Source organism: Rousettus aegyptiacus, unplaced genomic scaffold (genome assembly GCF_014176215.1).
Source record: "Rousettus aegyptiacus isolate mRouAeg1 unplaced genomic scaffold, mRouAeg1.p scaffold_m13_p_4, whole genome shotgun sequence".
NCBI lineage: Eukaryota > Metazoa > Chordata > Mammalia > Chiroptera > Pteropodidae > Rousettus > Rousettus aegyptiacus.
Genome location: NW_023416307.1, coordinates 26,872,794 through 26,891,486, shown reverse-complemented (window position 1 = coordinate 26,891,486; position 18,693 = coordinate 26,872,794). Strand labels below are relative to the sequence as shown.

The following is an 18,693-nucleotide window of genomic DNA, read 5'->3' as shown; positions in this document are numbered from 1 at the left end:
CACACAATTTTATTTTCCTCCCTCTTAGCGAGTGTAAACAGATGAGGAAATCTATGTACTTTCGAACTGTCACCCATGTATCATGAATTTAGGGTGCTACTGCAAATCACTTGGAAACAGCTTCTAGGAGGTGTTTAGCGATACCGCCCACCAATATAGCTCAGATGCTCTTAATTTGAGCCGCCACCCCCCCCCCCACGCCGGGCCTAGACTGTAATTTTCCAAACAGCCATATCTCAATTGCAAACAAAGTTAAAATCAATCCACAGAATGCTGACTTTCTGTCACTCGATTTTATAGGGTTTCTCTTTGTAGAGCTGCCAAATTGTGACCGATGAGAGAGAGAGAGAGAGAGAGAGAGAGAGAGAGAGAGAGAGAGAGAGAGAGAGAGAGAGAGAGAGAATGAGAGTATGAGAGAACCAGAATATCACTTGCTTCCTTCCTTCCTAAGCAGGGATTTGCCTGCGATGCGCGGCCAGAGGACTGCGGCTGCTGATTTACACAGTTGGAGCGGAGGAGGGGCCGGGGGTGCGGGGGGAACAAGCTGGCGGAGGCTCTGGCGATGGGCTGATCTGGGGGCTCCCGAGCGCCTCTCCCTCCGTGTGCGATTTGGGGGTGGCTGATAGATTTGCATTCGGGTTCCAGCCCAGCGTTTCGTATATTGCCTCCTAATACCCGACCTGGCGCGCTCTCAGTTTGGGTGCAGACGTTGGTAAGTAATGTGCAATCCGATTTTAGTTATTTCCTAGACCATTAAAGTGGTACTTTTAAAGCAGGTCAGTCTTTAAAGATGCTGCCGCCGCGAGCGTCTCCTTGGCCTGAAACGTTCCGCGGTCCCCCCTCCCCCTCCGCCCCCAGCTCCGGCTCGAGAAGTGAGGATGTTCGAATGGTGAGCTGTCAGAGGGCTCACTCTCTGCCAAGAGTATCGCTATACCTTCTTGTTTTGCCTGAGGGCCCCCAAATCCAAGTCGAATTTGGTGTGCACAGCCATGCCGCTGTATTTGTATCCTCTCTTTTTCTCTCTTTCCTCCCCACCCCCCACCCCCTTCACCGTCTGGCCAATGCTGGAATCTGGGATCTAGTTGCCCCCTTCCTGCCTCCTGCCCTCCTCTCCCCACCCTCTTCTCTCATCTACACATCACCCAGCCCCACTCGCACGTACCCAAAGGATCAAGAGCAAAGACATCCGGAGAAGGCAAGGGCTAGTCCCATCTCGGATCGAAGGAGGCCTCGGGCAGGGATTGCGCTGTGAGTGACAACCTTTCAGGAAGCGAGAAAGAAAGAGAGAGAAAGAGAGAGAGACCCAGACACCAAGCCAGGGCTCTCCGGGATCGCGAAGCTCACCAGTGAATCGAGAGCACCGAGCTTAAAAAAAAAAAAAAAAAAAAAAAAAAAAAAAAAATCCCGGGGACTCTCACGCTGCCTGCCTGCATTCGAGGGCATATAGAGCTGTGGTCGTGAGCTCCCTGCCACTGGCATCGCCACGCTCCGTGCGCGCCCGGCTCTCCCATTGGTATGCAGCGACCATTTCTCTGCAAATCTCAAAGGTGGAAACACTTAGAAGGATTACAAGCGTGATTTGGTGGCCTTTCTAAAAGTTGGTAGCTGGAGGAGGAAGAACTGCAGGACTACGGCATGATGGATACAATTGAGCCTTCCAGAGAGTTTGCAGCTCCCGCTGGGAAGACTCTCGGAGTAAACCTGGGAGATCGTGAGCGCTCTGCATGGATAGGTACCCGCCGCCATCCTTTCCTACTTTGCTTAATTGAAACCAGTATTTCTTGCATGTAGGATGTGCTTTATAGAGCAATAGAGTTTGGCCGCAGTGGCTTCTGCACGCTCACAGGTGCTAGGGGTTTGTTGCATTTTTGAACTGGATCATTTGGCTGTAAGGACGATGGTATAAGGCGTGGTACTGGAGACTAACATAACCTCGGACCCCTTTTCTGGGGTTGGAAATCGTAAGTAACTCCAACAAATAGGCCAGGTGGTGGAGCGAAGGGCCCCTCCCCCAGTGGATCGCTCGCTCATGTTGTAAAAGATAGAAAGGAAACGACATGAGCTTTTAATCATTTCCCATTGTGCGTTTCATCTGGCGACAGCAGATTGGAAAAGGATCTCTAGAAAACTCAGAGCTCTTCAGAAAATGAATGATGCAGCATTTTAATTATTTGTTCTAGAGGAGATCGTTTTTGCTTCCATATTGGAGTATTTAATCTTAGATATGTAAGATTGGTGAGCTCGGAGATCGGGCAAAGGGGCGGAGGTGGGAAACGGGCACACTGGGGAGAAAGGGTTTCTTGTCATCCCCGTGGACAAATGATACTGGACGCTCCCAGCAGGAAGCAGATGAACCCGCAGCTCCAGGGCCCTTCACACCAACTTTTGGAGATCTTCCTATCGCTTAGACAAGCTATACTGAGATAAAGGAAAGGACATGGGTGAACTAACCTTCAAGACGTGGCCCAAATCGAGAATTTAGGGGGTTGTAGTTCGAGAGAACAGAGAATGATTGTGAAGAGGACCATTTACAGTTACTGGGAAGCTTAGGGAAGCCTCCCGGTTATCCATCGATGCCATCGCATCATGGGTTGCGATAAGGTCCACATCGGGTACAGAAGGCGGGGTGTGTGTGTGTAGGCGGAAGGGGGGGGAGGGGCGGCAGGGGGGTACTGGCAGCTGGTAATGGAGATGGGATTGCTCTGGTTCTAAGCTCAGGCTGTCGCTGTTGGTCTGCTTCTAGGTTGAGACCTATCTGAGAAATAGGGTGGGTCTGGAATATTAAGGGTGTAGTATGTTAGAGAATTCTGCCCGCCTGCTTAGTCTCTGATCCTTGTTTCCAATCTTAGCTACTGTGGTGCGGCCAACACTTGTGTGGTCATATTAAATGCAAAATATCATGCAAATCTCTCACAACTTAAAGGAACATTTTGTTGACTTAACATTTATACACACACACACGTATATAATGGTAAGAAATTGATACACAAACTGTTTTTCTTTAAAATTTGGTTTTGTAAAAAGTGCTTTAAGGGAAAGCCATCTCTTCTGGCTAACTTTGAGCCCTTGGGCAATGGAGGTTCAGTCCAGTCTTTTGGGGACCACAAAGTCTCTACTTTTCTCCATGAGCTAGTGAGAGGAGTGGTGTGCGGAGGGCGGGGAGGGGGGAGGTGGGGTGCGTTGACAACTCACAGTTCCCGCTAACAGGACTCCCTTGCTGCAGTTTCTCCAAGATGCATTTTTTTTCCCTCCTAGCAGGTAGGGCTGTAGAACCATCAATTGAGACTTTAAAAATTCTTCTTAGAAGGTTCGTGTGAACTATGATCTGGTAGTTCCCATATACTGCCACATCTTCCCTCAATCACCCCACCTCACAACTTACTACCATCTCCTTCCCTAAAATATCATGGAGAAATCGCAGGACAAAAAAAAAAAAAAAATCCAAATTACCCCCAACTACCAGCGCTGCCAGGTCTTTCCTGGTAGAAGAAAGTAAAATGTGTATCATTGTTATCCAAGTGTTCTATAGCTCCTTCCAGAGTATTAGTTTGCCTCTGTGTTTAAAAAGGTGGGAACAAACACATGGTTGTTGAATCCAGAGGAAATCAAAGGTTTTGAGCTGCAGCACAACAAAAGGATTCCTGGTGCAAAGAGATCAGAGCAAAATGCAGGATAAACTCTATCCAAGTCCCTCTGCTGCCTGGGCTGTTATTCAGGACACCTAAGAAGAACTAGCTAGTTTCAGCTCTTCTGTTCTGGGGACCTGAATTTCTCTTTATCCCGGTCTTTAGAGAGAAGTGTCTGTGCTGTGAAAAGGATAATTCTAAAAGATGGGCATACTTTTGGACACGTTTACACCAGAGAAAGGAGCTTTGGGAACTGGAGGAGCAAACCAGTCAGGCGATAGTTTCCTTAAGAGTTAAGAAAAGAAAAAGAAATGCCTACACCCCTCCTCCTGCCATCTCCACCTTCCTGTCATCTCTATCCCTCCACTTCTTTTCTCTCCCCTTAAACACACACACACACACACACACACACACACACACACACACACACACACCCCACCCCTAACCCCCAACCTCCCCAACCCCCTCCATCTCTCTCTCTCTCTCTCTCTCTCTCTCTCTCTCTCTCTCTCTCTCTCTCTCTCTCTCTCTCTCTCTCTCTCTCTCGTCAGGGCTTCCCAGTGCTCGCTTCCTAGTGCTCGCGCCCGACCCCACGCTAAGCGCGTCCCCCTTCTTGGAGCTCATTTTTGTGACGTGGAAAGCCAGTTCCAGGGTTACAGCACATATTAAAAAAAAAAAAAAAAAAAAAAAAAGCCGGAGCAAGAGAAGTCCGAGATTCTGCACTGTGACTGAGCCTGCCTTCCTCCCTGCCTTCCTCCCGCCCTTCCTCCCAGTACCCAAAGATGTGCTGCGGGTACCCAGAGAAAGCAGCTTCGGAGGCGGCGGCGGCAGCGACAGCGAAGCTGGGAGCCTGCAGCAGCCCCTATTCCTCCCTCCTATATTGAGTGTGCCAAGCGGCAGTTCTGCGTCCAAAAGAAGCCCATTGAAAAGCCCATTGCATTCCCAGCACGTCTCAAGCTTGCTGCCTTTTATTTTATTTATTTTTTCCCTCTTAGTCTCTCCCACCCTCCTTTATCCCCCTTTGCTTCAGTTTCAGCAAAAGGAAGGGAATAAGAAGGAGAGAATCCATAAACTCAAGCCTTTCCTTTTTTCCCCAATGTTCAATGCTAAAAAAAAAAATCTCCTGCAAAATAGGTAAGTCAAAGACATCTGGAGCCTTTCTTGCCTAAATCTAAGGGACCTCAAAACCAAGAAAAATGTTTAAATAAAATAATGAAGAAAGAACTTAAATAAATTTTAATATTTTATAAGGGAGATTGATACTGCAATGTAGTCTCATCTGCCTTCTCTCTCTCTCTCTCTCTCTCTCTCTCTCTCTCTCTCTGTCTCTCTCTCTCTCTCTCTCTCTCTCTCTCTCTCTCTCTTCCATTTAATTGTTTCTAAAAATTGAGTATTACATGCCTGAGGCAGATTTCTCTTTTCTTTTCACTGGTTCTTCTTTCCTTACAGCTGTGTACATTATATGCAAGTTACATGTGAAAATTTATTCTTTTCACTGTCCCTATAAATTATATCATTTTTTGTTAAAGTTAGAGGGTTGATTAAATATTTCTTAATGCACGTTCCTCAGTGTGGAGAGAAAATATACACTAAAAACTCCAGTTTATTTTTATTGATTAAAAACACCCATTCAATTTTGATTGACATTTCAGTGACTCAGAAAGGGCAATTTAAGAAAACTGCATTATTATAATTTATTTATGTATGCATTTTCATATACTGATATTAGGCAAGAAAAGAGAGCCATAGGGAAAGGCTCTATATTATTAGAATAGTACACTGCATTTGTTTCTTTAGATTAAAAAAGAATTATGTCTTTCCTGAAATGTATTTCACGTGATAGATCATTTATCAGCGGGTAAGTATCAAGGTTTCCTCACTTTCTTGCCTTAAACTACCCAACTGTCCTCTAACCAGCCACCTGCCGTTTTAATTCTGGCTTTTTACAGGGTTCTTCAGTTGATCTTGGAGGCACAGACATTCCAAACTAAGCTGTTAATACGGACACTCCCAGGTCCAGCATCCTTTAACTGTCACTATCTTTAGCTCTACAATTGCGAGAGCTTATTCTTTAGAAAGGCTAATCATTCCTAAAAGGTTCATATAGTCAAATGAAAGACATATATAGAAATTATTTAATTAAATGAGATGTTAATAATCTATGCTTGGACAAAATAGGGTGGGGGTATAGTGTATAACTGAGTATTAACTGTAATTAAGCATGATGTGATCACTTCTTAAGAGAAATCTTAAGTTTTCCAGAGATACCAATAATGTCATACATCTCAACAGTTGATATTGGGCAATGGGCTCGTACTTTATATTCTTTAAGCTAATAACTTGTAATTATGTCTTTTTTATGAGTAGAAACCTATAGTTTAAAGAATTTTTTTTCCATCAGAGTTCCAATTAGATACCAGCGTGAATTTTAACAGGCAAACAGGTGTAATGGCCAAATTATTGCCATTATTATTAAATCTGCCTATATCTAAAAGGCATCACTGTATACCAGTTTCTTTGCTTGCTATAAGCAGCAGTGAAGGCTGCTTTTATTTGTATAATATGCCCTTTGCCAAGTATGGCAGGAAAACATCATCATATGTTACAGTATTTCAGAGTCTCCTAAATTTAAAATATAGGACAAATTAGACATGTTGATAGGTTGTTCTGGGTGTCAGTTCAACAACTGCAAAAGTTTTTATGTCATTCTTAAAAAGCCTCACACGTAGGAGTCAATTAGAACAGTGCATATGACTAACAACTAAAAATCTGCATCTTTATTTCTGTTTCAGTTTTGTAATCAAGCACGAACAATGAAACCTTCCATAGCTGAGATGCTTCACAGAGGGAGGATGTTGTGGATTATTCTTCTAAGCACAATTGCTCTAGGATGGACTACCCCAATTCCCCTGATAGAGGACTCAGAGGAAATAGATGAGCCCTGTTTTGATCCATGCTACTGTGAAGTTAAAGAAAGCCTCTTTCATATACATTGCGACAGCAAAGGATTTACAAATATTAGTCAGATTACTGAGTTCTGGTCAAGACCTTTTAAACTGTATCTGCAGAGGAATTCAATGAGAAAATTGTATACCAACAGTTTTCTTCATTTAAATAACGCTGTGTCCATTAACCTTGGGAACAACGCATTGCAGGACATTCAAACAGGAGCTTTCAATGGTCTTAAGATTTTAAAGAGGCTATATCTGCATGAGAACAAACTAGATGTCTTCAGAAATGACACCTTTCTGGGCTTAGAAAGTCTCGAATATCTGCAGGCAGATTACAATGTCATTAAACGTATTGAGAGTGGGGCATTTCGGAACCTAAGTAAACTGAGAGTTCTGATTTTAAATGATAATCTCATCCCTATGCTTCCAACCAATTTATTTAAGGCCGTCTCCTTAACCCATCTGGACTTACGTGGAAACAGGTTAAAGGTTCTTTTTTATCGAGGAATGCTAGACCACATTGGCAGAAGTCTGATGGAGCTCCAGCTGGAAGAAAATCCCTGGAATTGTACATGTGAGATTGTGCAGCTGAAGAGTTGGCTGGAACGCATTCCTTATACTGCTCTGGTGGGAGACATCACCTGTGAGACCCCTTTCCATTTCCATGGGAAGGACCTGCGAGAAATCAGGAAGACAGAACTCTGTCCCTTGCTGTCTGACTCCGAGGTGGAGGCTAGTTTGGGGATTCCCCATTTGTCATCAAACAAGGAGAATGCATGGCCAACCAAGCCTTCCTCAATGTTGTCTTCTGTCCATTTTACTGCTTCTTCCGTTGAATACAAGTCCTCAAACAAACAGCCCAAACCCACCAAACAACCCCGAACACCAAGGCCACCTTCCACATCCCAAGCTTTATACCCTGGTCCAAACCAACCTCCCATTGCTCCTTACCAGACAAGACCACCCATTCCCATCATATGCCCTACTGGGTGTACCTGTAATTTGCACATCAATGACCTTGGCTTGACTGTCAACTGCAAAGAGCGAGGATTTAATAACATTTCTGAACTCCTTCCAAGGCCACTGAATGCCAAGAAACTGTACCTGAGTAGCAATCTGATTCAGAAAATATACCGTTCTGATTTTTGGAATTTCTCTTCTTTGGATCTCTTGCATCTTGGGAACAATCGTATTTCTTATGTCCAGGATGGGGCCTTCATCAACCTGCCCAACCTAAAGAGCCTCTTTCTCAATGGCAATGATATCGAGAAGCTAACACCAGGCATGTTTCGAGGCCTACAGAGTTTGCACTACTTGTATTTTGAGTTCAACGTCATCCGGGAAATCCAGCCTGCAGCCTTCAGCCTCATGCCCAACTTGAAGCTACTATTCCTCAACAATAACTTGCTGAGGACCCTGCCAACGGACGCCTTTGCAGGCACATCCCTGGCCCGGCTCAACTTGAGGAAAAACTACTTCCTTTACCTTCCTGTGGCTGGTGTCCTAGAACACTTGAATGCCATTGTCCAGATAGACCTCAATGAGAACCCTTGGGACTGTACCTGTGACCTGGTTCCCTTCAAACAGTGGATCGAAACCATCAGCTCGGTCAGTGTAGTAGGTGACGTACTTTGCAGAAGCCCAGAAAACCTCACCCACCGTGACGTGCGCACTATTGAGCTGGAAGTTCTCTGCCCAGAGATGCTGCACACCGCACCAGCTGGAGCATCCCCAGCCCAGTCTGGAGATTCTCACCTTGCTGGGGGGCCAACAAGTGCATCAACTTATGAGTTCTCTCCCCCTGGGGGCCCTGTGCCACTTTCTGTGTTGATTCTCAGCCTGCTGGTTCTGTTTTTCTCGGCAGTCTTTGTTGCTGCAGGCCTCTTTGCCTACGTGCTGCGACGGCGCCGGAAGAAGCTGCCCTTCAGAAGCAAGCGGCAGGAAGGTGTGGACCTCACTGGCATTCAGATGCAGTGCCACCGGCTTTTTGAAGACGGCGGAGGTGGTGGAGGTGGAAATGGAGGTGGGGGTCGCCCAACTCTTTCCTCCCCAGAGAAGGCCCCTCCTGTAGGTCATGTATATGAGTACATCCCGCACCCAGTTACCCAGATGTGCAACAACCCCATCTACAAGCCACGGGAAGAGGAGGAAGTGGCTGTTTCATCAGGCCAGGAGGCAGGGAGTGCAGAACGTGGGGGTCCTGGGACACAACCGCCAGGAACGGGTGAGGTTCTCCTAGGAAGCGAGCAGTTTGCTGAGACGCCCAAGGAGAACCACAGCAACTACCGGACCTTGCTGGAAAAAGAAAAGGAGTGGGCCCTGGCAGTGTCCAGCTCCCAGCTCAACACCATAGTGACGGTGAATCATCAGCACCCTCACCCTCACCACCCAGCAGCTGGTGGGGTTTCAGGGGTAGTTGCAGGAACTGGGGGAGACTTGGCTGGGTTCCGTCACCATGAGAAGAATGGTGGGGTGGTGCTGTTTCCTCCTGGGGGAGGCTGTGGTGGTGGCAGTATGCTACTAGACCGAGAGAGGCCACAGCCAGCCCCCTGCACAGTGGGATTTGTGGACTGTCTCTATGGCACAGTGCCCAAATTAAAGGAACTGCACGTCCACCCTCCTGGCATGCAATACCCAGACTTACAGCAGGATGCCAGGCTCAAAGAAACCCTTCTCTTCTCGGCTGGAAAGGGCTTCACAGACCACCAAACCCAAAAAAGTGATTACCTCGAGTTAAGGGCCAAACTTCAAACCAAGCCAGATTACCTCGAAGTCCTGGAGAAGACAGCATATAGGTTCTAACAGAAACAGAAAAATAATTTAGTGTTTTGTTTTTGTTTTTGTTTTTGTTTTTTCAAAAGAAAAGGAAAATAAAATAAATATATCCCTTGCTCCCTTTACACTTGTCCCAATAACTCCATTCTGACAACTTCCCTGCCCTGAACAGAACTGAAACCGCATGATAACTAGAAAATACAGATGTATGTGCTCCCCTCCCAGATGTGATTTGGAGGAAGGGCCATACTCAGATAATTAATCAATGAAGTGCCTTCGCAGACTTTTGCCAGCAAATGTTACCATTATTTTTTTATACTGAAACTTGAGACTTGACTGTGCCATGTATAAGGTATATTGGGGATCGTTGTATTGATCCTAATTAAGTAAAATTCAATATGTCTTTATTTTCAGTAACTTTTTCTTTTTAATCGTAGTTTTGTTTGGCAGGGAGGGGAGAACCAAGTTGACATTTGTGGCTTTCTTTCCTCTTCCCATCATGGCACAGATTCTGTACATGTATTAACAATGCAGTTTGCTGCATGCGTGGAAACTGCAAGACGGGGAGGGAGGGGGCGGGTCTTGCTCGAATGTTCTCACCCACTCTTTTTTCTCTCTCACACATACCCACAAGCAAATAACAAATCCCTGCACACAGTTAGGTCCCTAAACCTGCAGCCTCTTGCTTCTGGTGCAGGTATACACACCAACACACACACGCACGCACGCACGCACGCACGCACACACCCGCACCCACATCCACACACGCCGCTCCCATTCAACCCTATCTAATTAGTTCAGGTTTGATCCATCTGTCTCCTCTCCATAACTCCACCTTCCCTTCACACCTAGTGTACAGCTCACAACATCTCTCCTACCACCTGGAAAAGTCATGTTCTAGACTGGATCCTACTGAAGTGGAGGCCTGGTGGTTTAACAGCCGGAGGCACACATCTAGGGATGAGCATCCTCTTTGTGACACTTCATCCTGATGCCAAGATTTTTGGGAAAACATCTGCACTTTCTTATATATATATATAATATTACAAAAAAATAAAAAAGCAACTGGGTATATATCACTAACAGCTTTGTAGGAAGCACTTTTAATGTTTTCTCTCACACACAAAGATTCAAAAGAAATGTGCATATATTTATTCTGTAATTTCAGTGATTATAAATTGTAAAGGTAATGTTTAATCATTGTATAGTGATTATGAGTCTGGTATAGCTTTCCTAATAAAAAGTTTTTGAAAAACATAATACATTATATATAGAGGATACAAAGCTTGAACCTTTAACTCCAGCTATGCCATGCCTTTTGTGCTCCCATTAAAAAAAAATACTTTCTTTTACTTGTTATACAGAAAGCTAGTTTATTAACACGTTTGATGCACTGTGATGTTGATAAGTCTTATAAATCACCACCTCATCCCATACCAGGATATAACTGGGACTCAAAAAAAATCTGATTTATATAGTTTACTTCTTTTGTCTTGGATTATGTATTTCAAACTTAGTACCCCAGTGATGTACCATTTTCCTAGGCAGGATGCAATTAGGAATAAAATAAAGTAACTAGATTGCTAAGAAATACAGGATTAATTAAGAGAGGGTAATCAAGGATCCATGCATCTTAAGACAGTAAATGACATAAAGGGAAAGAAAATTTGCTATTATTTTACAAATGTGCACCAAAATCTCTCTCTCTCTCTCTCTCTCTCTCACACACACACACACGCACACACACAAACACTTACACACACACTAATCAAAATCTGAGGCCTTGGAGCCATTTTGACTGTCAGAATCCTGTTATCTGTGAAAGTTGTCACTGTTATATTTAGCTACTGTTTTTTTCCAACCACTTACTACAATTGGCCATAGTCATGCTTGAAGTAAGACAGAGGATGTTGAATAAGTTTTTCTTTCTGTATGACATTAAAATTATGTTTCAAAATTAATCTGCCAATAATCCAAGTTATGACCCATTTACATGTGAACGAAACCAAAGAAAATCGTATTTTTAAGGTGCCGGTATCTTGTGAAGCTAAACTGATGCAGAGCGCTTTGGGCAGGCACCCATCATTTTAGGCCATTAGAGGGCAGCAGAGCTCCAGAGATTCACAGATCCTGTAGCAGCAGAATTGTGCAGTGAGCCGTATTCTCCTCTTAGTGTTTCCTCAAGCTACCCTTAGTAGACATTATCATTATGTGTTGAATGTAACTCACCACAAGTCACTGATGCCTTACATTACATTTTTTTCCATAAAAAAAGACTAGCAGCTTCTAAAGCTGTGTAACTGATACAAAACTAAGGCATTGTACTTGGAAAAAATTAAAAAGCCCATGAATGTCTAGAACTTATTTATCTATTTCTTGATTATATATGAATATCAATATAGGTATGCATTCAATCAAAAACACAAATATATCAATATAAAAATGCAACTTTTTAGGGCTACCTTGCATTTGGTGCATTGCATCTAAAACTTTTGTCCTCCATTATTTGAATATTTTGGAATTACTTCAGATGAAGACAAGCCCTTAACATGATTCACTATTTCTCTACATGTGATACTGAAATGCAACTCTTCTTATGCAAGCAAATCAAAAAAGAGGTATCATTGTTCTTTTTAAATTTTTCTCCTTTTTATACTTTGTTGTAAATTGTCTTTTTCATTGTTGTCTCATTTTCCTTATTCTTTTTAAGCATCTTTCCATCCTTCATTTTCTTCACTTTTTAAGTCAGTACTGAACTTTAAGTGTTTTAAACCTGATCTACAGAGTCCCTCTAAACTAGTGGTTTATCACGTACCCATTTCTATTAATTAAATATTTTGGTGAGTACTAGAAAGCGTGTGCATAATAATGACTCAAAGTGCAAAGCTAGATTCTTCTGACAATAATCATCATTTCCTCAATAAGTGTGCACATATTCATAACATGGCATATTACATGAATCAGGTTAAAGTGCAAATCCCTAACAATCCTGGTGCTTTCCACATTTGAAAAATGAGTATCCATAAATCATATCAAATGATAAGAACTTGATAATTATAATGTTTATATTTTATTTATTAAATACAGAAAGTAAGACTGTCTTAACTATAGGTAGTAATTTTACCTTTGAATGAGGAATAAATTTATTTAGTGAAAATAAATTTATATGAGAATGGAATTTTGTATTAAAGGAGATAATTATTTTGCTTCCATGGAGTTTTCTACCCCCTTGGCTAGATCACTTATTTTCACTGTGCATTAAAATTAGTTAACTTTAATTTGTAATACTAGATATGTTTTCTTAAAGTACCATGGGTATTAATGTAGGTGTTGTGATTAGGATTTGTTTCATGTTTTTGCTGCAGTAAAATGATTATTTTTGAGAAAAAGGTAGATTACTAATTCAGTTCATAGTGATGGTCAATTCAACTGAAGCAGACCCAGATCTGCTAGATATTTGCTATTATTCATTGCTATTTTATTACAGATTATAGTAATAATATTTGAAAATAATAAAATGTATTGTAATGTTCCTTTAACTATGAGATGGTGAGTGGAACATAATTGAAAGTGAAATATTAATTTGATTCAGTAATAGTTTTAACATATTTATCATATACAGTATTATTTATGTGGATGACTTTATGTTTTTATTTAAAAAGTTATATTATTTCATCTAATTGCAAAATACTAAAATAATATTAAAGATGACAACCATATTTTAAATAAAAGTTCAAAGACAGAAAGATTATAAGAAAAGTTTAATGACTTAGTTTAAAATTTTTGATATCTAAAAAGAATATGTGTGCTTAGCATTATAAAAATTGATAATGCAATTGCAGAACATAAGGACTTTAATTTTTGAAACACATTATTTAGATTCATTTGGTGCAAATTCGTTGGTTCATACAATCTTATCCTTTTGCAACTATATTGATTTAGCCAATAAATGTTGCATTTTTGGAAAATGGCTATGACAAAGGATACATTAATGAAATGTTTCACAAAATGTGAGACATATGACTATACCTAGTCAAGGTAATATGAGAGGAAATGGTAATAAAAGAACACTCCATCTTAAATTATTTGAGCTAGTTTATTTGCGCTTAGATATTTATAACTTATACTTAGCTTAAAATCCCAAACTGTGAAAATTCAGGTGAACAGAGTATAAACAGCTATCAGTAATTTCACCATATGTTTTCTGTTTAATATACTACAGGCCTTTTAAAAGTAATAGGAGCAATAACACATTAATTGTAATTGGGCAATCGTGTATGTGTGTATATATACATATATACAGTATTATTATATATGTATATACACTGTATATACATGTATATAGTTTATATATGCTTGATTATACTTACATGTAAATTAGGCATTTTCTTCTCTCATGTATAACAGCTTCAGTTTTATGCATTTATTTTCCTTGCTTCTGTCTATCTACTGTCCAAGTGAAGCTAGATGAAATTATTAGTCTTCGCTTTGGAAATATTTACATGTAAAAAGTAACAATGTAATTAATATTTCTGAATTTAAAAGTTCTTTTATCCTCTGATTTGTTTCACTTTATTATTTAAGATGTAGGGGACAAATTTCAGTCAAATTGTGATTTATTTTAAGTCTTTACCATCAAAAAACTACTCTCTTACAAATACACGACAGTAGTCAAATGGAAAACAAGTGCTCCTTTTTAATTTTTCTATTTCTAGAATAAATTTTACTGGCGAAAACAATTCCAGTAGAATTATTAATTTGACAAGATCTTTATAATTTATCCAACTGTGTTGAAAAAGTGAAATCTTGAAGGTAAATATAAGTGGTAAAGGAAACATTTAAGACATACATCATCCTATTTTACTTCTTTTAATATCACCTTTAATTGAAAATGTACAATAATAAGCAGTAATAATAATAAACAGAGATAACCATTTTTAACATGCTTTTACAGAATCTAAATTGAAGAGGAAATTTTTTCAATTCAAGAAAGCAGTTGTAGAGCGGGGGTTGCTAATTGTGAAGAGGTAATGGTTTGGCTAGCTTCTTTAATGATAATATTTGCTTCTGAAAAGAATATACATATTTTCAAGAATGTGATTGTTTTCCTCTCTATTTCATTGATATAGAGGATTTTTCACCTGATTTTAAAATTCTAATAAAAAAAAGTAATTGTGGTGAACTTCAAAGATAAATATCGCCCAAGAGCATAACAATAAATTTGTGGTTAATCCAACCTTTATAATATCTTTAAACATTAAAACGCAGATGAACATTAGCAGAAAGAAGATTTTCTTCATTACCATGCAGTGACAAAAAGGCCCAGCATAACTAAATGTTATTTAGTATAATTAGTTCATCCACTTGTTTATAAGTTGAGTAGTACAAGGAATTGACAGAGGTTGCACTGCGTTAAATTATATTAAAATCAGACACATTTCATTTAAAAAAGAATGTGCTAATAACCAGTAAAAAGAAACCTTAATACTTTATTTAATTCAACTATAATAATTAGCAGGTTGTTCTCTTGATAGTGGAAGATACCACATCACATATACTGTATATTATAAGTGAATACAGGGCTTTTATGCTTTTGACACATATTATTATAAATTTTTTTTAAGTTTAGAGTTTATTTGGGTAATTGAAGACTGTACAATGATGTTTGGTAGAGTTTAAAAAGAGTGTAACTTTCTTAACCTGGGGGAGGCAAAGTTAGCACTGAAAAAAGATGCTGAAATAAAGATATCATCTGATTGTGTGGAGAGATAAAAGAAGCCACTGTCTCTCTTCTGGCCTTATTCCTTTCACTATTCCTGACAGCCCTGTTTCTACTTCTGTGTCTGATCAGTACCAGATAGTCTTGTGACTAAGAGCACATCCACTGAACAGTAGGTGCCAAGGCAAGATCAGGGAATGATGAGAATCCTTACCCCCGACAATAAAATGTCCAATTCATTTATCACTGCACTAGCCTGAGAAAATAATTTAATATATCTCCCTTCATTGTGAAATCATTTAGAAGTCCAGTGAAAAAAACAAAACAAAACCTATAATAATAAAACTAGAACTATACCTGGAAATCAAGAGAAAATCAGCAAATGCTTTAAAAATATGGAACCTTACTTCACAATTTCAAAGCCTTGCTTTTCCTCCTTTAAAATGCCCTTTGTCTTTGCTGTGGCATCGAAAATATTAGTGTAATTAAAATTAAAATTAAAATACAAATATAAAATATTTGTATTAAGACCATCTCCTCTCACTGGAGTCCATACATTTTCAGTAGTTTTTCCTTACTTACACTGTAAACTTTCTGAATATTCAGCTGTTATATTATTGCTTGGAATTTGAAGTTTTCTTTTTGCTTTGTGTGCGTGTGAGTGTTTTCACAGAATTCTGGTAAAACAATTATCTTAAAATGTCTTCTTTTTTTTTTTTTGGCCTGTGGTAACTAACTTTATAATTAAAACAAGTCTGTCAATATGTAAACCGTTAATGATACACTGTCATTGGATAAAAAAGAAATCCTAAAGTCTATCTAATGGACATTTTATATGTATTAAATCGAGTTGGGATTTTTTCCATACTTGTGCTCTTCTTCGCCAGATTTAGATTCAAAAGTGAAATCTGTTTTTCTATTTCTAAAAAACAGTTCACGACATGATTTACTTTCCTAGCTGGCAATAAAAAGGAGGTGGGTATAGAAAATGTTCACAGGTATAATCTGTCTGTGAAATAATTAGGCCCATGAATCTCTCGTGTTTCCTTCGGGAGACTTTCCTCAACAAAAAGGACAATGGAAAGAGAAGGTGAAAGAATGAAAATGCTCTCCCTTTCTGAAGACCATTTGATAAAGGTTTAATGGAGAAAGTATGAACTAGACTTACATATCAACCTTTTGGTGTTCTATCTTTGGAAGAGTTTAAATCTAATATTGGTTCATTATTACCTTTTAATATGATTTTAAGCCACTTCAATTACCACTTGTTAACGAAGTCATCGGACAAGAAATCAAACTTTAGCAGTAATTAAACTAAGTGCAATTAAAAGTAAACTCTCATGCAAAAGAAACCACAAGGATGAGCTGAAGTAATGACATTTATTAAAACATTTATCTTAAACCTTAATATAGAGATATCTTTTTTGAAATTAGTAGCTTTTCCTGCACAAATAAGAACTCTTCATTACCCCTTAGTTAATTTGGGGGCCACATTAATATAACTTCTTCCTGAGCTCCATATAAGAATTCATATAAGGAACATAGCCTGATTTAAGAAAACTTATTTATCAAAACTTGATCGTAATTTATCATATACTATATCCCAGATATGACTATTCCAGAGCCAAACATAAGTAACTTAAAACAATTTTTATTACCTGCAATATTGTTCTCCTCTATTTGTATTTATGATTTGAATTTTAACTGTATAAATGATACTGAAATTGTTCCTTAATTTGGATCATACACTCTTTTCTCTTTATTAATGTGGATAACTGATAGCTGAACATTGCTCAAATGAATTCTGGATATATATTTTATTTACTAAAATCTTTATGAAATAAGTGAGTTTGCATAATGCATTATTATAAAGATATAATTTTAAAAAAATTGTTAAGCTTCAAAGTGGGGGTAAGATATAGTGTGGAATGATGGACAATATATAAAATCTAGCTGCTTGTGTTTTATTTGTTAAAGGAATCAGGCTTAAGTTTGGCAATAATTCAAATGTAGCTAATCAGTTCTGAGATACTACATTCACTACTCCCACTCATTTAATAATAATAATAATAATAATAATAATAATAATAGTAAACAATGATCCTGTTAACATTTCTAGAAATCATTTTGTTTTAAAAAGGCGTAGAGGTATTTGAGGAAACTTTTCTTCCAACTACTCTCTGCCTATCCTAACTGCAACATGCAGAGATCCACACATTTCCACTATAAGGGGATAGTGGAAAGAAATATTGCGAACAGAAAATTAAGAGAGAGAGAGAAGACAATGTATAGTCAGTTGGAAAAAGCTACTGAAATAATTCTGATATGCACTTATCAGTCTCCACTTTGGGAACTACTGTTCTCAGTAAATATCTGTAGTGGAAACCAAGCACATACTTTATTTTTCAGTATATGTAATTTGCTAATTTCTGTGTTTGTACAAATCACTATGATTATTATTTTATTTTATGAAAATACAGAGCTCCTATGGACATTAAAATTTAGTCTCAAATTTCCTTCATCCAGTAGGCCTTTACTGACACATTAAAATAAATTCTGAATATTCTCTGAAATAGTTATGCACAATACTCTATGCTGATTTGCATATGTTGGAATATCTTACCTTTCGTGTCCTTCAATCACTTTTCCTGTTAGTGCTAAGAGTTCTGGCTTTTGAATTACATTGTAAGCACTTGAGAACACAGACTGTCTATAAGGACTTTTGTAGCCCGGTGTCTCAGGGCTACAAACTTCTGAGTTCCATGGATCCTATCCTGTTCCCATCATTTCTAACACCCAGCCTTACCAATAGACACTAGACAAATATTTGCTGACTAAATGAATGAACTGAGTTTTAAAATATGTAAGCCCTATGAATTCTTACAAAAGTTGATAGTTCTTTTGTATGTAACCCAGAGAAATAATGAAAAGTGATGGAGAAGTTTGGAGTGAGAGAGGTGGTAAGAACTGTGACAGTATGGGGAATGTAATAATTTCTTTCACTTTTCTTAGATTTCTTTATTAGTGATATACACAGTGACCTCAAGGAAGTAAGATGGAGAAAACAGTAGTATGAGTATGTCTCTGTGTATGAATTTTAATTTTATTGGGAAAAAAGATCTGAAACTGTACATTTATATCTTTTAATGCATTTAGAGTATAAAATTTAAGTATTTTAAAAGTTGTCATGAAAAAGAATTGCAGAATTTCAAACTGTTGTCAAAGCAAATATATTGCAGGTAGCCCAGTATATCTTAGAAGCTGAACATAAGAATATCTTGTAGTCAGTAGAACCAGAGATGTAGAGAAAATTACTTTTCACACGTAAATAAGGCTTATGGAGGAGGGAGAGGGAAGGAAATAAAATTAAAATTTAAAAATATTTTAGTTTAGGACTATTTAATATATTGGGATTTTAAAGTAAAATATTCACAGATATAGATATGTGTACAAGTATCCCACATACTTTTGTTAATATTTCCATTAATAAAAATGCTATGATAATATGTTAAAAAGTTAATATACAATTTACAAAAGTTATGAACATGAGACATGAACTGAGTTTTATATCTTGACCCACTGTTAAAGTTAGTAAATATTTCAACTAGAATTTTTACAAAAA

At 38.8% G+C, this 18,693-nt stretch overlaps 1 protein-coding gene across 4 annotated transcripts; it reads left to right on the top strand.

Annotated features, from left to right (window-relative positions):
* The first annotated feature begins 429 nt into the window (after positions 1-429).
* On the top strand, positions 430-17,114 carry SLITRK3 (SLIT and NTRK like family member 3). 4 transcript variants are annotated; one of them, XM_016162026.2, is made up of 2 exons: positions 430-712; positions 6,419-17,114. In XM_016162026.2, exon 2 carries the CDS (start codon positions 6,440-6,442, stop codon positions 9,377-9,379), a length of 2,940 nt encoding a protein of 979 aa, XP_016017512.2. In that variant the 5' UTR covers positions 430-712; positions 6,419-6,439; the 3' UTR covers positions 9,380-17,114. The 4 variants fall into 4 exon arrangements, with proteins under 4 accessions (XP_016017512.2, XP_016017509.2, XP_016017511.2 ...); XM_016162023.2 differs by lacking the exon at positions 430-712 and adding an exon at positions 766-1,732 and having other exon boundaries at positions 6,419-10,612; XM_016162025.2 differs by lacking the exon at positions 430-712 and adding an exon at positions 1,759-1,961.
* The last annotated feature ends 1,579 nt before the right edge of the window (positions 17,115-18,693 follow it).